Here is an 18,060-nt window from a genome sequence, read left to right as displayed (position 1 = left end):
GATATATTATTATATATATATATATATATATATACTGTATAGTTATAGTGATCTATATAGTGAGTTACAGTTTATAGGCCTTAAAACTGTTTCGAAAAACAGGCGAAAATGCCACGTGCACCTTTAAATAGTTTGACACATAAACTAACTTTGTGTTTTGAGTCAATCATCACTTCAGTGTGTTCTTTCACACTAGAGAAGATTGTGATTCGCAGCATATGACGGTATTTTTAGAGCGTGGCTCTCCGCCGGGGCTCTGTGGCATTACCATATCGGACCACATCATCGGGAGGAAAGCCTTATATGGCTGCTGATGGGTAAATCAAACTGCGATATCACTGACACGCTGATCGGATTTACTGCTGTCAGAAGACGTGCATTGAATAGGTGGGGCGGTGGAGGTTAAAATGAGAAAGGCCACTCTATAGGTGTGTATAGGAACCGGAGGAAATGATTTGCCATGGGAAAAGATGACATTTGATATAAGCGTAACGTTAGCCTACTATTTGCTCTGGTAAGCAGCACTTTAAATACCCCGTCCGCGGCGCTCGCAACAGTTGTCTTCTCCGGTTTAAATCTATTTGTTTTTGTTCCGCTTGTTACTCGATCCGTGTATGATAAAGTGCTGCAATAAAATATGATAAATGGATTGACTCGCGTAGTGGATGAAGAACTGAAAATTGAAAGGGCAGAGGTTCATTATGGGTAGGCTATTTATAGAGTCCTGGAGGAGCAAACAAATATGAACAACACTAAAAATGTTTATCAAAATATCATCAGCTTTGCCGTGATTTACGTCAGTGTGGAAGCCTCTGGCTGTAGGCACAGATAATCCCTGGCCGAGATTTTTATGGCACGACAGTCATGTCTCCACAAATGTGACCCAACGCTGATGTCTGCGCTTTCAAATCGGCGGTGCCTTCATTTATAATCTTCGTTTGCGATCTGCCAAAGATCTGTTTCATTTGACACACTTGAAGAAGACATTATCACGGCTGTGAGATGAACATTAGTCAATCCCTGGGGACTGTGGAATCGTGCTAAAACCGAGATATAACCGCAAGACGCTCACATACCAGTCAGTCCTCTACTCTACAGAGAGGAAAATGGTATTGCTCTGATGGCTCTTCATTTGCTCTTCATTTACTCTTCATTTAGTCTCATTGATGTCTAGTAGAGATAACTGAAATATTACAGAGATCTCATCTGCGATACACTTCAAATCATATTTAACTAAAACAAACTGATTTTCAATTCTCATTGGACGAGACATTCATGTTCAAAGGCAAATTAACACACAACTAAATATATAAAGGTTGTGTTACTTGGCAAACCTAAACATCTTACTGGTAATTCACTATATCAGAAGGATTTTTGGAGTAACATTAGAAAGCATCTATAAATGATCCAAGCAAGAATACACGCGAGAGCAATTCAATTGAAATATTAGACACATACTTAATTTTTTACTTACATGTACACAATTTAAACTAATTCTATTTTACAGCTTTAAATTTTACTCAATTATCTGAGTGTAAATTGTTTCACGCAAAGTAGCCGTTAAATTATGTTTAAATATTTAGATATATTGTCAAAGACGAAAAGGGTTTAAGCATAAAAACAATAAGTGAAAAAAAATGTAAAGGTTTTCTGTTTAATTTAATTGCATTTTTTATTTTGTTTTTCTGAGAAAAAAAAACATACATTTTCCCTGGTTTACAGAAGACGCCCACTGTAATGTTATTCAGTGTAACAATCTTGTCAGGCATATGTACAACAAAAATCAATTTATGACATAAAAAGGCTAATTACTTTCACCCAAAATGCGAATTAGTTGTCATTTTAGATTGTTTAAAATGTGCCACTATCCGAGGGTTTCGCCCATTAGTCAATATTTCTTTTTACTCATTTAGGCCCGATTCACATTTCGCGTCTTTTCCACGCGCATATTCGTTATTTTAAATGTAGACACGCGGCAGGCGCGCGGAAATAGGGGCGACGCGGTCGCGACGCGCATGCGGTGAGACGAGCTCTTTTTTTCAGGCGCGTCGGCGCCGCATCCAGATGAAAAGATCTCAACTTTTCAGAAAGCCGCAAGCGCACCGCAGGTCATGTGACAAGAACCAACCAGCCAATATAGACAAGCTCAATGAAAATGGAGGCACAGATGATCACAGCATAACTAAATCTAGTAGCAAGGTATTTTCAGTGCATATAATCCATATATCTTTGTTTATACCTCCTCGTCTCAACGGCTATCGTGGCCCATGGTTGCTTAGCGACGAACGACGCCAGGAGAGCGCAAAGTCCAGGGCCCAGTTGCATAAAGCACCTTAAGTTTTTCCCTTAAGTATGACACTTAAGGGGTGATTTCCCTTTACCAAAGACAATAGGAGAATAACTTAAGTAAAACTTAAGGTATACTTAAGGACACACTTAAGGGAAAATTACACTTAAGGTGCTTTATGCAACCAGGCCCAGGCGCTTTGGAAAAAAAGGAGAACGCAGTGCAGCTCGCGTTTTCCGCCCGGTTTTAGACGCGAAATTTGAATCGGGCCTTAAAGCACTTTATTACACGCTCATTTGAATGCTTGAAATATTTCAAATTCACATTTTATGTCCAGTTTTTTTCTCATGTGGCGTGTGATAAGCGGGATAATACAAGCAGCCGGCTGTTATCGCGAAATAAGCCCCTTCGGGCTTGTACATTATCCCTTACATAAAACGTAATATGCTCCTGTATTCTTTTATGTATTTGAATATGTACAAGTCAGAATAAGCATGTTGTTTGAATTTGTACATAAATATTGTGTTACACTGAATGAAAATGTAACATTATTTCAACCAAATTTTGACATTTACTTCTCCAAAAACTTAGTTTAAACCATAAAGTAGACATTTTATTAACATTTAATGTGCTTTCTACGGACATAAAATCACTTTTGTACATTTCTTTTGATGAGGACACCTTAATGTCTTTGACTCATAAACATTGTTGCCATTTGTCATTTTAAATGTAAATAAAAATGCTCAGGATTGTTCCCGTCTACAGCAGCTATAACCCCTAGACGTGTGTCTACACAGAGTTACGTCACCCAAGCAGAGATCCAGAGAGAGTCTGTGAGGGCTTGATGTACCAATATGGGACAGGGCCGAAATAGCTGCCCTGTGGCCCTACTTGCCAACCCAACCCAACTGTGGAGTTTGATCTTTCTGCACTGACACATCTGCTCATCTGCTCCTCACACTTTCCCTTCACTCATTTACATTCATACCCCTTTCAACCTCTTAAATGGCTTCTAGCGTTTATATGAGATGTTTCCATGTGCACTATAGTGTAGACAACACCACAGAAAGCTTCAGGATAGTGAAAACTTTTAAAATACAGGGTCTTTAAAAGATTTAAAGTTTGAAACAACTAGAAACAAAAACAAGCTGACAACATGCAAAGATTTATAGAAAACAATCATATATTGTATGTTTACCAATTTAAAACGTTTTTTTTTCTGTTCATTTCTTTTTACCGTATCAGCATAAAATGTGAAAGATTCTTTAAAAAAAGATCTAAAAATGCTGCAGTTTCTTGTGACAGAATTAACTGATCATATCTGATTCTTACATTTGATCAATGAATACAAAGGTAATGTACAAAAATATTTTGTATGCAAAAAATAATATAAAATATAATAAATCTATGTAATAGTCAAACAACTTTCAAAGCATATAATTGCACAGCCAAAATGTATTTGATGCAATTTCTTACGTATTTCTGTTACCACTAATACTGTAACTGCTAATGCCAAAAAATAAGAAAACGAATAGCAAAATACATAAAAAACAAACAGTAATGAGATGAAATTTAAAGGTGATACCTCCCGTGGGCTCAGGCATATCACTGGCTTGTTGCAAGTCTTCCTTGGACTGACAGCTCGTGTCACTTTTTTCCTTTTTATTTCACAGTCCCTCTGTTATTCAAAGCGTCCGGGGAACTCATATTACCCTCCAAGCAAGGAGAGAGAGTGAAGGAGGGAGACACGCTGGGGGGTGAGGAGGACACTCGAAACCCCACTTGGATTCTTCTGGTCTAACAACAGAGTTTGGAGAGAGAGATTGACACAAGCGTCTGACAGACGTGTTAAGGTGTTGTTGTATTAGAGAGTTTTACACCGGCTAAACAAAATGCCATGATTCCATTCCATCAACACTCTGCAAGATACAAACACAGACCAAACACCACTACTTAACATCATTTTTTGTTTGTACCTGATGACCTTTTTGATTTTCATGAGCACTCTAGACACAAAGGCTTTTTTTGCAATGATTTGTTGAGAAATTTGTGGTATTAATCAGTCACAAAGAGCCCTTCACAATTATATGAAACAATTCAATAAATGGACCGAAAGGTACATAAGCGTTCCTGTAGGTCAGATGGTAGAGCATTGTGTTAGGTCATGGGTTCAAATCCCACAAACCAATAAAATGTGTGCAGTGAAGTTGTTTCGGTTAAAAACTGTCAAAACACTGTACAAAAATTCAGAGCCCAACTCAAAACTTTCATTTTTCAATTAGTTGTGTGCCAATAGTCTTTTCAACAGGCATGAAATTCACAAAACTTCAGCTGAGAAAAATGAAAAATTTAAATGAAACAGAATTTCAATAGAAAATTTTGAGTCGGAGAGAATTGATTTTTTTATATTCATACTATGCAGAAATAAAATGATCAGAAAGTACTGTGTGGGCCTGTGGAATTTTTTTGAAGCAATGACAGTACTTTATGTGCGAAAAACAAACCAAATTAACGACTTTAATCGATATATTCTCCTCTGTCTTGTCAGTCTATGGTGCGCGTTTACGAGAGCACTTCGACATTTACGTCATGTGAGTAAAAAATAACACAATTTTGATTTTGAGATGAACTTTTCCTTTAATGAAGATTAATCTAGGAGTCAGAAATTACAACATGAATGATACTTGACAGGTGTATTTGATTGACGGCCAATGAGGAGGCCTTTAGAAGAAAACAATGCATTTGCAAAATCAACGACATCAGCAGAACATTTGATACTAAAATGAGCAAAGACTACAATATGAACTAACTCATAAACTCTTTCAAATGTCTGCCCCATGAGTAACATAATGACTGTTTACAAACCCATTTTTCATTGTTTTGGCAAACGGGATATTCCACCCCAAGCTTAAAGGGATAGTTCACCCAAAAATGAAAATTCTGTCATCATTTACTCATTCTCTGCATAAATGTCTTAGTTGTGCTAAACACAGAGGAAGATGTTTGGAAGACCATCAGTAACCAAACAGATCTCATCCCCCATTGACTCCCATAGTATTTATTTTCCCTACTACTGTTGTATATGGCAGTCAATGGGGGATGAGATCTGTTTGGTTACTGAAAATTGTTCCAAATATCTTATAGTATGTATATAGATGTATATAGATTTGGAACAGCCTGAGGGTGAGTAGCTTACATGATGAAAGAATTTTCATTTTTGGGTGAACTGTCCCTTTAAGACATTTCTGGTAGATGGACTTGGAAATGTTGTTGGGATTAGAATACAAACACTTGCCGTGTTTAGATCTTAATAAACGGGATCATTTACACTGACATGACTATTTTGGCTATTCCTCCATTTCCCTAATCCCATGGTGACTTTATTAATAGAGTTCTCATCTCATGACATGTATGTGTGTGTGGTGGGGGGTCACTGCGGGTGGTCCCGGGACTGCAGGGATGGGGACAGAAACAGTTATGGTGGAGAGATAGAGTCATCACAGTCTCAAGCTTCTAATGCGCACTGCATTAATAACTATTTTTTCAGATCAGTACACACAACACAGAGCGCTCTCTGTCGGATATACAGATTATTTCCATAATCAGATCACGGGCTAGAATGTTGAGATTTTATCGACTAAAATTTTATCTTTTAGGAAATAGTAAACATTTGACCCCGACGTGATTTGAACACGCAACCTTCTGATCTGGAGTCAGACGCGCTACCGTTGCGCCACGAGGTCTTGCGTTTTGTGCTATGTTGTACTACAGTGTAACGCAAGTCGAGGTGAAAAAAAGGGAAATTGTATTGTATCATGTGATTGTAAAGTCTGTACAGCTCCTCCTAACGCCAATGAGCCCATTGATATTGCCGTGTCTTGTTCAAAATGGAGAGGGGTACGTTATATACAGTATATACAGTATATATATTTATTGATCCACAAACTTCTCTGCGTAAGAACTTCTGCATAAGAAAATGAAGCAGAAACGACAACGGCATCTTTCAAATCACGTTCTCTAGACACATTTCGTCTGGTGTCTTCTGTTTATTATAGCCTGCAATCTGACTATGGAAATAATTCATAATCGTAATAACTAATAAGGTCTAATTAATAACGAACTCGAGTGGGATTAAACAATAATTCCATTTTTCTGGGTTTTGTAGTTACAGTTGGTGAAGTGTTTAATTATAGATCATATTTTTTATTTCATTATCGAAATACCGTGAAACTGGGCAAAAGTGCAGGCAGTAGATGGCGACACAGTTCAACAGAAGGAACATTAGCCATATCACCCTGAGACACCTAAAGATTTCAATTGACATATTTATAACAACAACCAAAAAACGGTGACCAGATTTAGCATGTGAGATCTCGTGGCGCAACGGTAGCGGTTCTGACACCGGACCAGAGGGTTGCGTGTTCAAATCTTGTCGGGGTAGATCATGTAATTACACTATGGTAGAAATGCAGCCATTAATCATGAAACAGTAGGCTATGTCACGAGATCTTACTATGCAAATAATTATGAGACACTGGACAACAAAACCTTAAGTCTTAAGGGTACATTTTTCGAAACTGAGATTTTTTACAACATCTGAAAGCTGAATAAATAAGCTTTCTACTAATGTACGATTTGTTAGGATAGGACTATATTTGGTCGAGAAATAACAATTTAAAACTCTGCAATCTGAGGGTGCAAAAAATCTAAACATTGAGAAAATGGCCTTTAAAGTTGTTAATCAGAGGCGCTGTAGCAGGTCGTCGCAAGAAACAGGTTTGTTTTAATGCTCTCTACCGCTTTAATGACGCTGTGGAGAGTAGATGAACCGGAAAGCAGAAATTCTAAGCTTTACTAGATACCAAACTTGAGTTGTAATTCTCAAAGAGCGGGCAGCAGCGAGTTAAGTTTGTAGGTGTGTTTCTGGTGCATCCACTCACAAAAATAAAGTTAATGTTAAAGTTAAAAATAATTATGAGATAAAAAGTCGAAATTATGACTTAACGTGCACATGCGCAGTACAGCCTGTACACCGCACGTTGGTGACATCCGCTGGTTAGAACGGTGTAAATGCAACTCAGTGGTTTTACAAACCAATTGCTATTGGTTATATATATATATATTTGTTATTTGTTTTCAGTTTTCAGAGATTTAGGAAATCACTGACAAAGAAACTAATCCATGGGTTTAAGTGTTGGAAATTACCATCTGTTTCTTCTTGTCTCTGCTGAAATAAAAATTGTTAATTGAAGTTAAACAATTAATTTGTAGGCCAAAATAAGTCTAAATAAGAAAGCAATTTATTGCTGGTGTGCCTGCATACACAGGGATTTGTTTGTTTGTTTGGTAATTGAAGCTTCCAGTGCAGACATCCAAATGCATCAGCAGACACATAATAATAAAACAGAGTAGAAAATATATAAAAATATAAATAAAACACAATTGTAAATAGACAATTGTACAGAAATAATATACTTTATGTAAAATAGATTGAAAATGAGTGAATATTCAAATTGATTAAAAGCAATATGTCCAGATGCTCTAGTACTCATTCTGAAGCATCGGCCAGAGGGCAACAGTTCAAAGATGTTGTGTCCAGGGTGTATCAAGTCTGTAATGATTGCACTTTACAAGAGTGGAAAAGAAAGCACCAATGATCTTTTCAGTCTGGACTATCTGTTCTTGTCCACTTATGATCAATTGAGTAGCTGAGGCAAACCTGACAGGGATTAAAGCACACAGAACAACCTTTCTTGGGCCCTATGTGGGTCTCCCACTTCAGGTCCTTTGAGATGGTGGAGCCCAGGAACCTGAAGGACTCCACAGCCAAACAATTACAAAATATTGTGTGTTTTGGGCCACATTCAATGTACAATGTATATGGAGCTACTGAAAAGTATTTCACTGGTTCCTATCTACCAGATAACACGCAACCTGCTGAAGCCAACAAACTACCAGTAAAAACCCAGAGAGGCTATTCAAGAGTGTTTCTGCATGGTTTCTACTGTGAAACATACAGTAGTAGTAATACCATAGATTTGTGTGAAGCCATCTCTTAAATGCATCATTTTTTATTTTGGAGGGCAAAAAATACACTGCCGTTTAAAAGTTCTAAAACATTTGACTGAAATGTTTCTCATGATCTTAAAATCTTTTAATCTGAAGATGTATGTTTAAATGTATATGCAAATGACTTTTGTAGACAAAATCGTGGCAACATATTAATTTCTTTTATTAGACGAAAAAAATTGTGGACCAAATAAAAAAAGGGGCCAAGAAATGTCCATAGATTAAATGTCTGCCAATACTATTGAAAAATCTTCCTATAAGGTGAAATTTCAAGAAGCTGCTCGATCATGCCAAGAGTACAATTTTGGAAAGGGTGGCTACTTTGAATATGGTACATACTGTATATTCTTTAGTCCTGCATATAGTTTTGTTTTGTTCTGGATGCTTTTAAACATAATTCCTATAAAGTTATGATGAGTACTATAATTCTAAAATGTGGCCTGTCAATTTGTAGTATTTTAGTAATTTTTCTGTTTGATGAGGGACTTTGGATCAGTTCAAAACAAATGAATCAAGTTGCTTGTATCAGCATAATTAATTTTTCTTTAAAGTTATTTATATTTACACCATATTAAAGGAACAGTGCGGGATGTTTTGTATGATCTATTAACAGAAATGCAATATAACATACAAAACTGTGTCTTTAGATGTGTATAAAAACCTTACGTAATGAAAAGTTATGTTTTTATTACCTTAGAATAAACCAGTTGTATCTACATAGGGAGCGGGCCTATCTACATGGAATTTGTTATGTTGCGCAGCCATGTTTTGTACAGTAAGCTCTAACGGACAAACAGTTCTACAGACCGCGTTTCGTATATGTTGGTCTTCTTCATGTGTTCTTTTAGACGCAGCTTGCGTCATCACTGAGTTGAAGACGCACAAAGTAGTAAGTCGTAGTACGGAGAGGAGGAGGAGGAGTAGTCGTCGTCTAGCTGAAGCAATTGATTGTTCTGTCTTAGAAGTTTTGATAAAATGGAGGACCATGCGTATTGTGCACAAGAGCCGACAGAGCATGAATCTACGTCGTCAAAGAAGCGCAAACGTACTCCGGTTGTTCCTGACTTTACAAAGGGGGAGACAAACGTCTACTAACTTACACCTAACTGCCTATGTCGCTGTCAGATCAAACGCTTTGAACAGCGTTGCTATTTATGATTAGCTAACTTTAGTTACTTCACTACTCTCAGCGTGTACTAGATAGCACGAAAGAAATATATCTAATTATAGAATTGTAACAGTAACTTTCACAATAGAATACATGTTAAATTATTAAATACGTTAATATATTGCCTTACCTTTGTAAAGAAACATCGTTGCTTGTATCACTGCTATCCGCTGTCTCAGTAGACAACATCTTTTTTTACTGTTGCGGCCACCGTCATACTTTGAAAGGGAGGGTTGAGCAAATGACTCAGAGATTCTTTGCAAAACTATAATACAACGCTAGTGGCCGCTGATTTTCAAGAACTGCGCCTTTAAGCAGCAGATGTCACCAGCATTTTTAAATCTCATAATTACGATTTTCAATCTCATAATTTCGATTTTTTAATCTCATTATTATGATTTTTAATCTCATAATTTCGATTTTGTATCTCGTAATTATGATTTTTTTAGAGCCTGATTTTTTTTATCACGTGGCGAAAATGGGCTTCCATATGACACAGTTCAAGGGAAGAAACGTTAGAGTTTAAGGAACATAATAGGCTGTGTCCGAAATAGCCCCCTATACCCTTATATAGTGCACTATTTGAGGGGACATCCATTTTTAGTGGTGTCCGAATTCATAGTGGACATTATTGAGTGCACTCATTAAATCCCACGATGCATCATAATAACGAGTGTACAACCGATTTACACTCACGGCTAGCTGCTAGCCATCTATCGTGATGCTCGCGCTGAATCAAATCCCGCGTCTCGGCAGAAGATGGCGCCCGCAGCATTTCCAGTTCACATGTCCGAATTTACTCACTCGTTTTCACCCGCTCCTTAAAGTGGACTATATTAGTGAACCAATGTAGGAACCGCCATTAAACAAAAGAAAAGAAAGAAAACTAATTTAGGGAATAGTGAATGAGGCTATAGTGGGCGATTGCGGACACAACAGAGACAGATCTTATTTAGGCCACGTTCACACTGGAGGAACACACATTGCTATGGAAGGCCGGTAGGGCCAAAACGTGTGAAACTTACATGTTAACACGTGTTACGCGTTAACACGCAAATACCCCTTACAAAAAATCCTGCAGGAAATCCTGAAGGAAAAATCCTGCAGGACCTGCACACCTGCAGATTCCTGGAGGATCCCACAGGATTTTGGTGATCATTTTCCTGTGGGACTCCTGCAGGAAACCTACAGGAAACACGAAGGACTCCTGAATGAACCCTACAGGAATCCTACAGGACTCCTGCAGTAATCCTACAGGAAAGCTAAGGTGTTCAGTTCCTACAGGACTTCTGCTGGAATTCTAATGAACTATTATGCATACTCATCCTGTTGGACTACTAAAGGGATATTCAGGGCCTTCTGTATAACAAAACACTTTTAAAAAGCAATGGTATGTGTCTCAAATTTAAATACCAACAAAAATGAACCCTCTGAACAGAACGTGGCCCATCATTCTGCAGAAACCAATTACTCTGGACTCTGGTAAAAGAGAGACAAAACTTAGCTAATAAAACATGTATAAATAATACATGCTATGTTGTAGTGAATTTGCCCTCACCTCTTATGTCCACTCAGTGTTGCAGCGTAACGGTGTCCTTCTTATGTTGCCTGAGAAATATGAGTATACAGTTCATATATAAATGCTCAAATATAAGGTACTGTAAATATAAGAACGGTAAATGATCATCTTACAGATTAGGTGTGAAACAAAATGTGTATAACACTTAAAACAGTAAACATAAATTAGAATGTAAAACCTGCTAAGAAGTTTATGTTCATCATTATTTTTTTCAGCAGCCCAAAGAAGCTTTTGGGGAGTTGCTGGAAATTTCTTATGAACAGTGTCTGAAAGAGAAATGTAAATACACAGATACTTGTTATGAGAGAATTTTGGGAATAATTCACCCACAAATGAAAAATGTTGTCATCATTTGCTCACCCTGCAGTTGTTACAAACCTTCATGCATTTCCTTGTTGTGCTATACACAAATCACAAAAGTTTGTAACTAAGCCGTTTTGGGTCACCATTGACTCCCATACTAGGACAAAATACTACTATGGGCGTCAATGGTGACCCACATTTTTTTCATTTTTGGGTAAACTATTCCTTTAAAGACCTTCAACACTTTTATACCTATAATAAGTTCCACTTGTGTGGGTCCAAAGAAGGCTTGGCTTGTGATTCTTTGTTGGCATTTCAAAATTTTGCAGAAAGGCTACGTAGCTAACATGCTCCTTCCAAAAACAGCCACGGCTAAATCCTTGTTCATGGCTGACCATGATGTGCCCCCTCTACCGCCGCACACTTGGAATGTATCCTTCGCAATGTTTCGTTTTCTGTGGATTTCAAACTGTGCAATACACATTAAATTATATATTGAATTGGTAATATTTTAAAACGTATGTTTTCTTATAGCACACAAGACTTATTTAAATGGTGTGAAAATAAAATCTAAAAATAGTATTCTCACATGGTCCAGTTCAGAAGAACTATGTGAAGAGTTGTCTGGTTGAAGGGTAGCGCTGCAAGCTGAATTTGATAGGGAGGTTGGCACAGCATGCTTGTTTACACTGCTGTCTGGCAGCAACTCCACAATTCTGTTAATAATCTCTAAATGAAGAAAACAATGTTTAAATAAATTCATACATTCATAGCAAAAAATCTATAACTGTATATAAATAACCTACCATTTTGCAGTTTAAAGTTCAGGGCCTTTAGTTGCTGATTCTCTGCTCTCAAGGCTTTGATTTCTTTTCTCAGGTCATTTTCTTAGTTTTTTCTTCTATTTTTTAAGCAACAGCGTGTCATTTTATGTTTTTTCAACCTAAGTTGAGAGACAAAATTAAAGTCACACAACAGCAAAAGCACACGTGTAGTCTCTTAAACAATGTTAATATGATTTATCAGGAAGTTATACTTTACTGTTTTAAATCTCTTCTGGACTTGATGGTGGGCTGTTTTCTGGACTAAATATTATTTTCCTTTTTATTGCTCTCTTTCAGGCGGCTTTGCACTCCTCTTTTGCCTTCTCTCTGACTCCATCTGATTAGACGTTTCAGTAGCTTGTGCTTATTTTCTGTACAGGAAAGGTTCATTATTTCAAATGAATAGTTCAACCAAAAAAAATTAAATATACATGAATTCACTTATTCACCAATCTCACCATTCTATGGGATCAGAATTGTTGCAATATTCTGAATAAATAAACTATGATCCGCAAATAAATATAGAGAGTTTCACAAACATTTTTTAAATCCACATATGCACAAAAAGTGAACCATAAATATATGTTAGACGTTCCACAAAAAGAAATGGAATTCACAAATAAATGCAATGAGATTTGCAAATAAAAAATATTTACAAATTTATTTCAATGGCATTTATTTGTAGATCACTTTCTGCACATTTGTGGATCGCTTTCTGTGCATTTGTGAATCGCTGCACGCATTTGTGGATCAGTGCACGCATTTGTGGATGGCTCTCTGTGCATTTGTGGATTTTGAAACATTTCTAACGTCAAGACGTGCGCACACATGCGCACCACTATCTACGCAAGCCAATCGGGTAACTTCCGCTTTCGTTGTCCAATAGGGCACGTTCTAACTTCAGCCATTCACGTTTTGTTCTGCACTAAGATTCAGGGAGCTAACATGGCGGCTAGTGGCGGTCTAAAATGCGGGATATACTAAGAAATGTGAATGGCCTCTTCTTTATACTACTCAGTAATGATTGTTTGTGTTTTTATGCATTGTCCTTATGTTAGTAACAAACGACTGAAATGTTTATGACTTGATAACAGCGTGCACGGACTGGGGTGGACAATCCCGGTGACTGGGGACTGATTTGGTCTGCTGCAAGCCAACCGTTTTATTGTCTTTAGTACCAAAGTGATAAATTCCGATTTTGCCATTCGATAAAATATAATCTGTTTCCCCGATACTGCATGTTAGCTGCAGCTAGTTCGCGCGGCACACTCAGCGTGGCGTGGAGTTTCAAGGTGCGCAGCGTTTGCATTGCAATGTGCACTGCAGCTGTCGGTGTAGGCTACTACCAGTATAACGATGGCAGAATTAACGTGGGGGAAATCATCAGCACTGTGAATTTCTATGTCATTCATAATTCAAAATAAAATGTAATTTAATCAGTCATCTCTGTTTATCCCATTCCTGAATCATCTCTGTTTATCCCATTCCTGAATGATCTCTGCTGCTGTGGCTAAACTGTTCTGTATAGGCTACTGTCTAACTCTTTGCCATGACAAAAATGATCACTGTAAGAAACACTACCCATAACATTAACAATAGTAAGCGTTGTCTTTATAGTGGTAGCAGCGTAAGTAGGCTATATTGCAAGATGACCACGTGGGACAATTCTGTCCACAATTCCCCACACAGAAATGCTGTAGTAGTATAATACATTTACTATCATATGAACAGCTCATATAAAGTTTCCCATAATAACGCAAAGAACATACATCAGAATTAGAAGGAGCTTTATTGCCCAAATGTGCTCTACGCATGAGGAATTTGTCTTAGTGACAGAAGCTGCCAGTGCACATACAGTTGAAAGTGACAAGTGACGAGACACAGGTAACATAATATAAAAAAATAAATATGTAATAGACAACACACATATGAAAAAAACAATATATGTCAAAAGAGCAGCGGATGCTATATTGTATGCATGTGCTACATATATACAAGTTATAAGGTGCTTTATACAAATTGTGTAAGGGAGTGGGAGCTGTATGCTATATTAAATCAGTAACATATGTATAATAAATAAATATGAGTATAAGTGAGTAGTTTAGTATTGGACATATTTATTGAACAGTGGGGAGAACATAACTGTTCAACTGTTCATGGCGTAGATGGCCTGAGGGAAGAAACTTTATTTGGCTGTTTTGGTGCTCTGTGCTCTGTAGCGCCGACCAGACGGCAGCAGTTCAAAGAGAAAGTGTGCTGGGTGTGAGGGGTCCAGAGAGATTTTGCGAGCCCTTTTACTCGCTCACTCTGGATGAGTACAGTTCTTGCAGTGGGAAGGGTAGTACCAGTGATTCGCTCAACAGTCCGAAATATCCACTGTAGTCTTCGGAGGTCTCGAGTGTTTGTATGTGTCCCGAGCATGTAAACTGAAATTGAGAGAGAATATGTCGCCTCTAAATGCAGCAAGTTTTAAATGACTTCATCGATCAACACAAAGTTACAATGGTAGAGAACTTTAATAAACTTGATTGCTTGCAACCTTTAAAACAAGTCTTGTACGTCTCTTGATGTACACGACGTGGAGGAGGATTTTTTTTATTAACAGACTGATTTGACCTACCTGAGCATGCTTGTTTTTTCTAAAAAAAACATGTAAAACAAAATAATTGCCTTTTGTATTGCAGTTAAAGTAGCCTAGTAAAAACAGGCTACTGACACATTTTTTATTAAAACTGCATCCGTTCTGTTATAATTTTATTGAGGTTCTTAAATTTGCACCAACAAGCCCAAACAATTGCTTTTGTTTTCATATATTCATATTTTTCTTATATTTAACTTCAGCTGGTTGGGCTATACCTTGGTTCTTGGTCTCATTCTTCAGTGTTCTGCATTTACCAATAAATAGGCTACATAAAAAGTACTTATTTTGTTTTAAATTGATATCTTTATCATTTAAAAACCAACAATGTATGCTAACCCCATTTAGGAGCTTTTTTAGGCCTATTTGGCACTAAATATAGAAGGAATGCGGTTATAATATAGCAAACCGCGCTATTGAACTATTAAAAAGCCAATATCACTGCAAGGAAAATTCCTTCACCGTGACAGCGCTACGTTCCCGACTACATTACAGACATTACACGTCACATGTCTTTAGGATGTGTGTGAACGCACGCACAGGTTCCAGAAAATCACTGGCAGTGTGAGCCAAAATCAACCGATCCCGTCATCCTGGGACAAATCTTCCGCATATTTTCCGGGATCTCTGTATGAAAAGGGTTTTACTGAAATGCCATGTAATATCCAGTGCCTTTTGTGCATTTGTATGGAGAACCCATTAATTTGTACAATTAGCTTCAATTAATTTTTATTTGGCAATTTTATATTTTGCTTCATACTTTTTTCATCGAAGAGAAAAGTTGTGTTGCCTCCCTTGCGTTCGTATTGCCCCCGTTGTTTTTTATTTGCCAATAAATAAATGAAATAAACTGTATTTTAAAGCTGTCCTATGTGTCATTTAAAAGGCAGCAATATATACATAATTATAACCCAACAATATTGATTTATTTAGCACCAGGAAAATGGAGACGTATATCGTATAACACGCTATACTAAGAGCACTGCCACAACCCTTTTTATTAACTACAGTAAATTGATTATCTGCAGTTGTATACCAATATTTACTATGGTAAGGTTCGAAAACACAAATTTTACTAGGCCTACATCGTTTACTTTTGGGGTTGCTGTGTGAATTTGAGAATAATAATAATAATTCAATTATTTGTCAAGTATGGTGACCCATACCCGAAATGTGACTCTGCATTTAACCCATCCAGAGAGTAGTGAACACACGCACAGCAAGTGGTGAACACACGTACACCCGGAGCAGTGGGCAGCTATCACTGCAGCGCCCGGGGAGCAAGTAGGGTAAGGTGCCTTGCTCAAGGGCACCTCATCGTTACCCGCCCCCTGGGGTCGAACCGGCAACCTTCTGGTCACGAGTCCGACTCTCTAACCATTAGACCACGACTGACCTGAACCACGAACTGTATATTGTGTGCACAAGATCATAGTCAAAGGATCGCATCCTTTGTTGTGGCAAGAGTTAGACAGTATACAGAACAGTTTAGCCACAGCAGCAAGATCATTCAGGAATGGGATAAACAGAGATGACTGATTAAATTACGTTTTATTTTGAATTATGAATGACATAGAAATTCACAGTGCTGATGATTTCCCCCACGTTATTCTGCCATCTATACTGGTAGTAGCCTACACCGACAGCTGCAGTGCGCATTGCAATGCAAACGCTGCGCACCTTGAAACTCCACGCCACGCTGAGTGTGCGGCGCGAACTAGCTGCTTACCCATGCAGTATCGGGGAAACAGATTATATTTTATCGAATGCCAAAATCGGAATTTATCACTTTGATACACAGGTGCTGGTCATATAATTAGAATATCATCAAAAAGTTGATTTATTTCACTAATTCCATTCAAAAAGTGAAACTTGTATATTATATTCATTCATTACACACAGACTGATATATTTCAAATGTTTATTTCTTTTAATTTGATGATTATAACTGACAACTAATGAAAATCCCAAATTCAGTATCTCAGAAAATTAGAATATTACTTAAGACCAATACAAAGAAAGGATTTTTAGAAATCTTGGCCAACTGAAAAGTATGAACATGAAAAGTATGAGCATGTACAGCACTCAATACTTAGTTGGGGCTCCTTTTGCCTGAATTACTGCAGCAATGCGGCGTGGCATGGAGTCGATCAGTCTGTGGCACTGCTCAGGTGTTATGAGAGCCCAGGTTGCTCTGATAGTGGCCTTCAGCTCTTCTGCATTGTTGGGTCTGGCATATCGCATCTTCCTCTTCACAATACCCCATAGATTTTCTATGGGGTTAAGGTCAGGCGAGTTTGCTGGCCAATTAAGAACAGGGATACCATGGTCCTTAAACCAGGTACTGGTAGCTTTGGCACTGTGTGCAGGTGCCAAGTCCTGTTGGAAAATGAAATCTGCATCTCTATAAAGTTGGTCAGCAGCAGGAAGCATGAAGTGCCACGCCGCATTGCTGCAGTAATTCAGGCAAAAGGAGCCCCAACTAAGTATTGAGTGTACCAATACTTATAAAGTACCACCTCTGTAGTATATTACCCATTCTTTCACGTCGTTGATTATTGTGGACCAATAGTAGCCAGCAATAACCCTCTTTTGAGTGACTCTGACACCACTGTGATTGACAGGTCCTGGGTTATTGTGGCACTCTGTAAGATCAGATGTTTTCTCTTCCTCTGACAGGACAACTAGCCGTATGTACTGCCTGCTCGGCTAGGGCCCGTGTAGAAGAGTCTGACATCTGTTTAAAGAGGAAAGGTTGCAGTTCAAAGTAAAGAAAAATCAATCATATTAATATCTGACTCAGATTAGACTATATTTATTATCACTTTTATCACTACATGATCACTAATATGATATTAATACCCTGCTGAAAAAAATAAGCAATTCTATTGGATTTAATGGTTATAATAGAAATAGTTTTGGTTGGGATGTAAACTATGGTCTATGTACTGTGGCAGATATCTGAATAATCCCCAAAACAATACAAAACAGGAATTTTGTAATGGTTTTAATTGTAGAAAGCTAATGGTTCTGTTATCAAATCTATTTTTATTCAGCAGGGCACCTGAGAGAGCTGAACAGGTAATTTACAGTTAACGTATAAATTAAGCACATGATTGTGTAACTTTAGACAGTTTCTCGGTATTTAGTTACCTTTGAGGGTATAATTCGTAGACGCCCGTTTTACCTTCC

At 37.7% G+C, this 18,060-nt stretch overlaps 1 protein-coding gene and 1 non-coding gene across 2 annotated transcripts in view; both read right to left on the bottom strand.

The window, feature by feature from the left end:
- The window catches only part of mybpc2b (myosin binding protein Cb), a 22,597-nt gene extending 18,629 nt beyond the window's left edge, over positions 1 to 3,968 (bottom strand). The window contains exon 1 of the mRNA XM_057322088.1: positions 3,873 to 3,968. Coding sequence (XP_057178071.1) covers positions 3,873 to 3,891 — 19 coding nt within the window. The 5' untranslated portion in view covers positions 3,892 to 3,968. The remainder of the gene's footprint in view (positions 1 to 3,872) is intronic.
- Positions 3,969 to 5,958: 1,990 nt separating this feature from the next.
- On the bottom strand, positions 5,959 to 6,030 carry trnaw-cca (transfer RNA tryptophan (anticodon CCA)). The gene has a single exon. It is a non-coding gene; the product is annotated as a tRNA-Trp (tRNA).
- Positions 6,031 to 18,060: the final 12,030 nt, after the last annotated feature.

Source organism: Triplophysa rosa, linkage group LG23, assembly GCF_024868665.1.
Source record: "Triplophysa rosa linkage group LG23, Trosa_1v2, whole genome shotgun sequence".
NCBI classification, from domain to species: Eukaryota; Metazoa; Chordata; class Actinopteri; order Cypriniformes; family Nemacheilidae; genus Triplophysa; species Triplophysa rosa.
The sequence above is the reverse complement of the archived record's forward strand: the minus strand, read 5'-3'. Positions and strand labels throughout refer to the sequence as shown.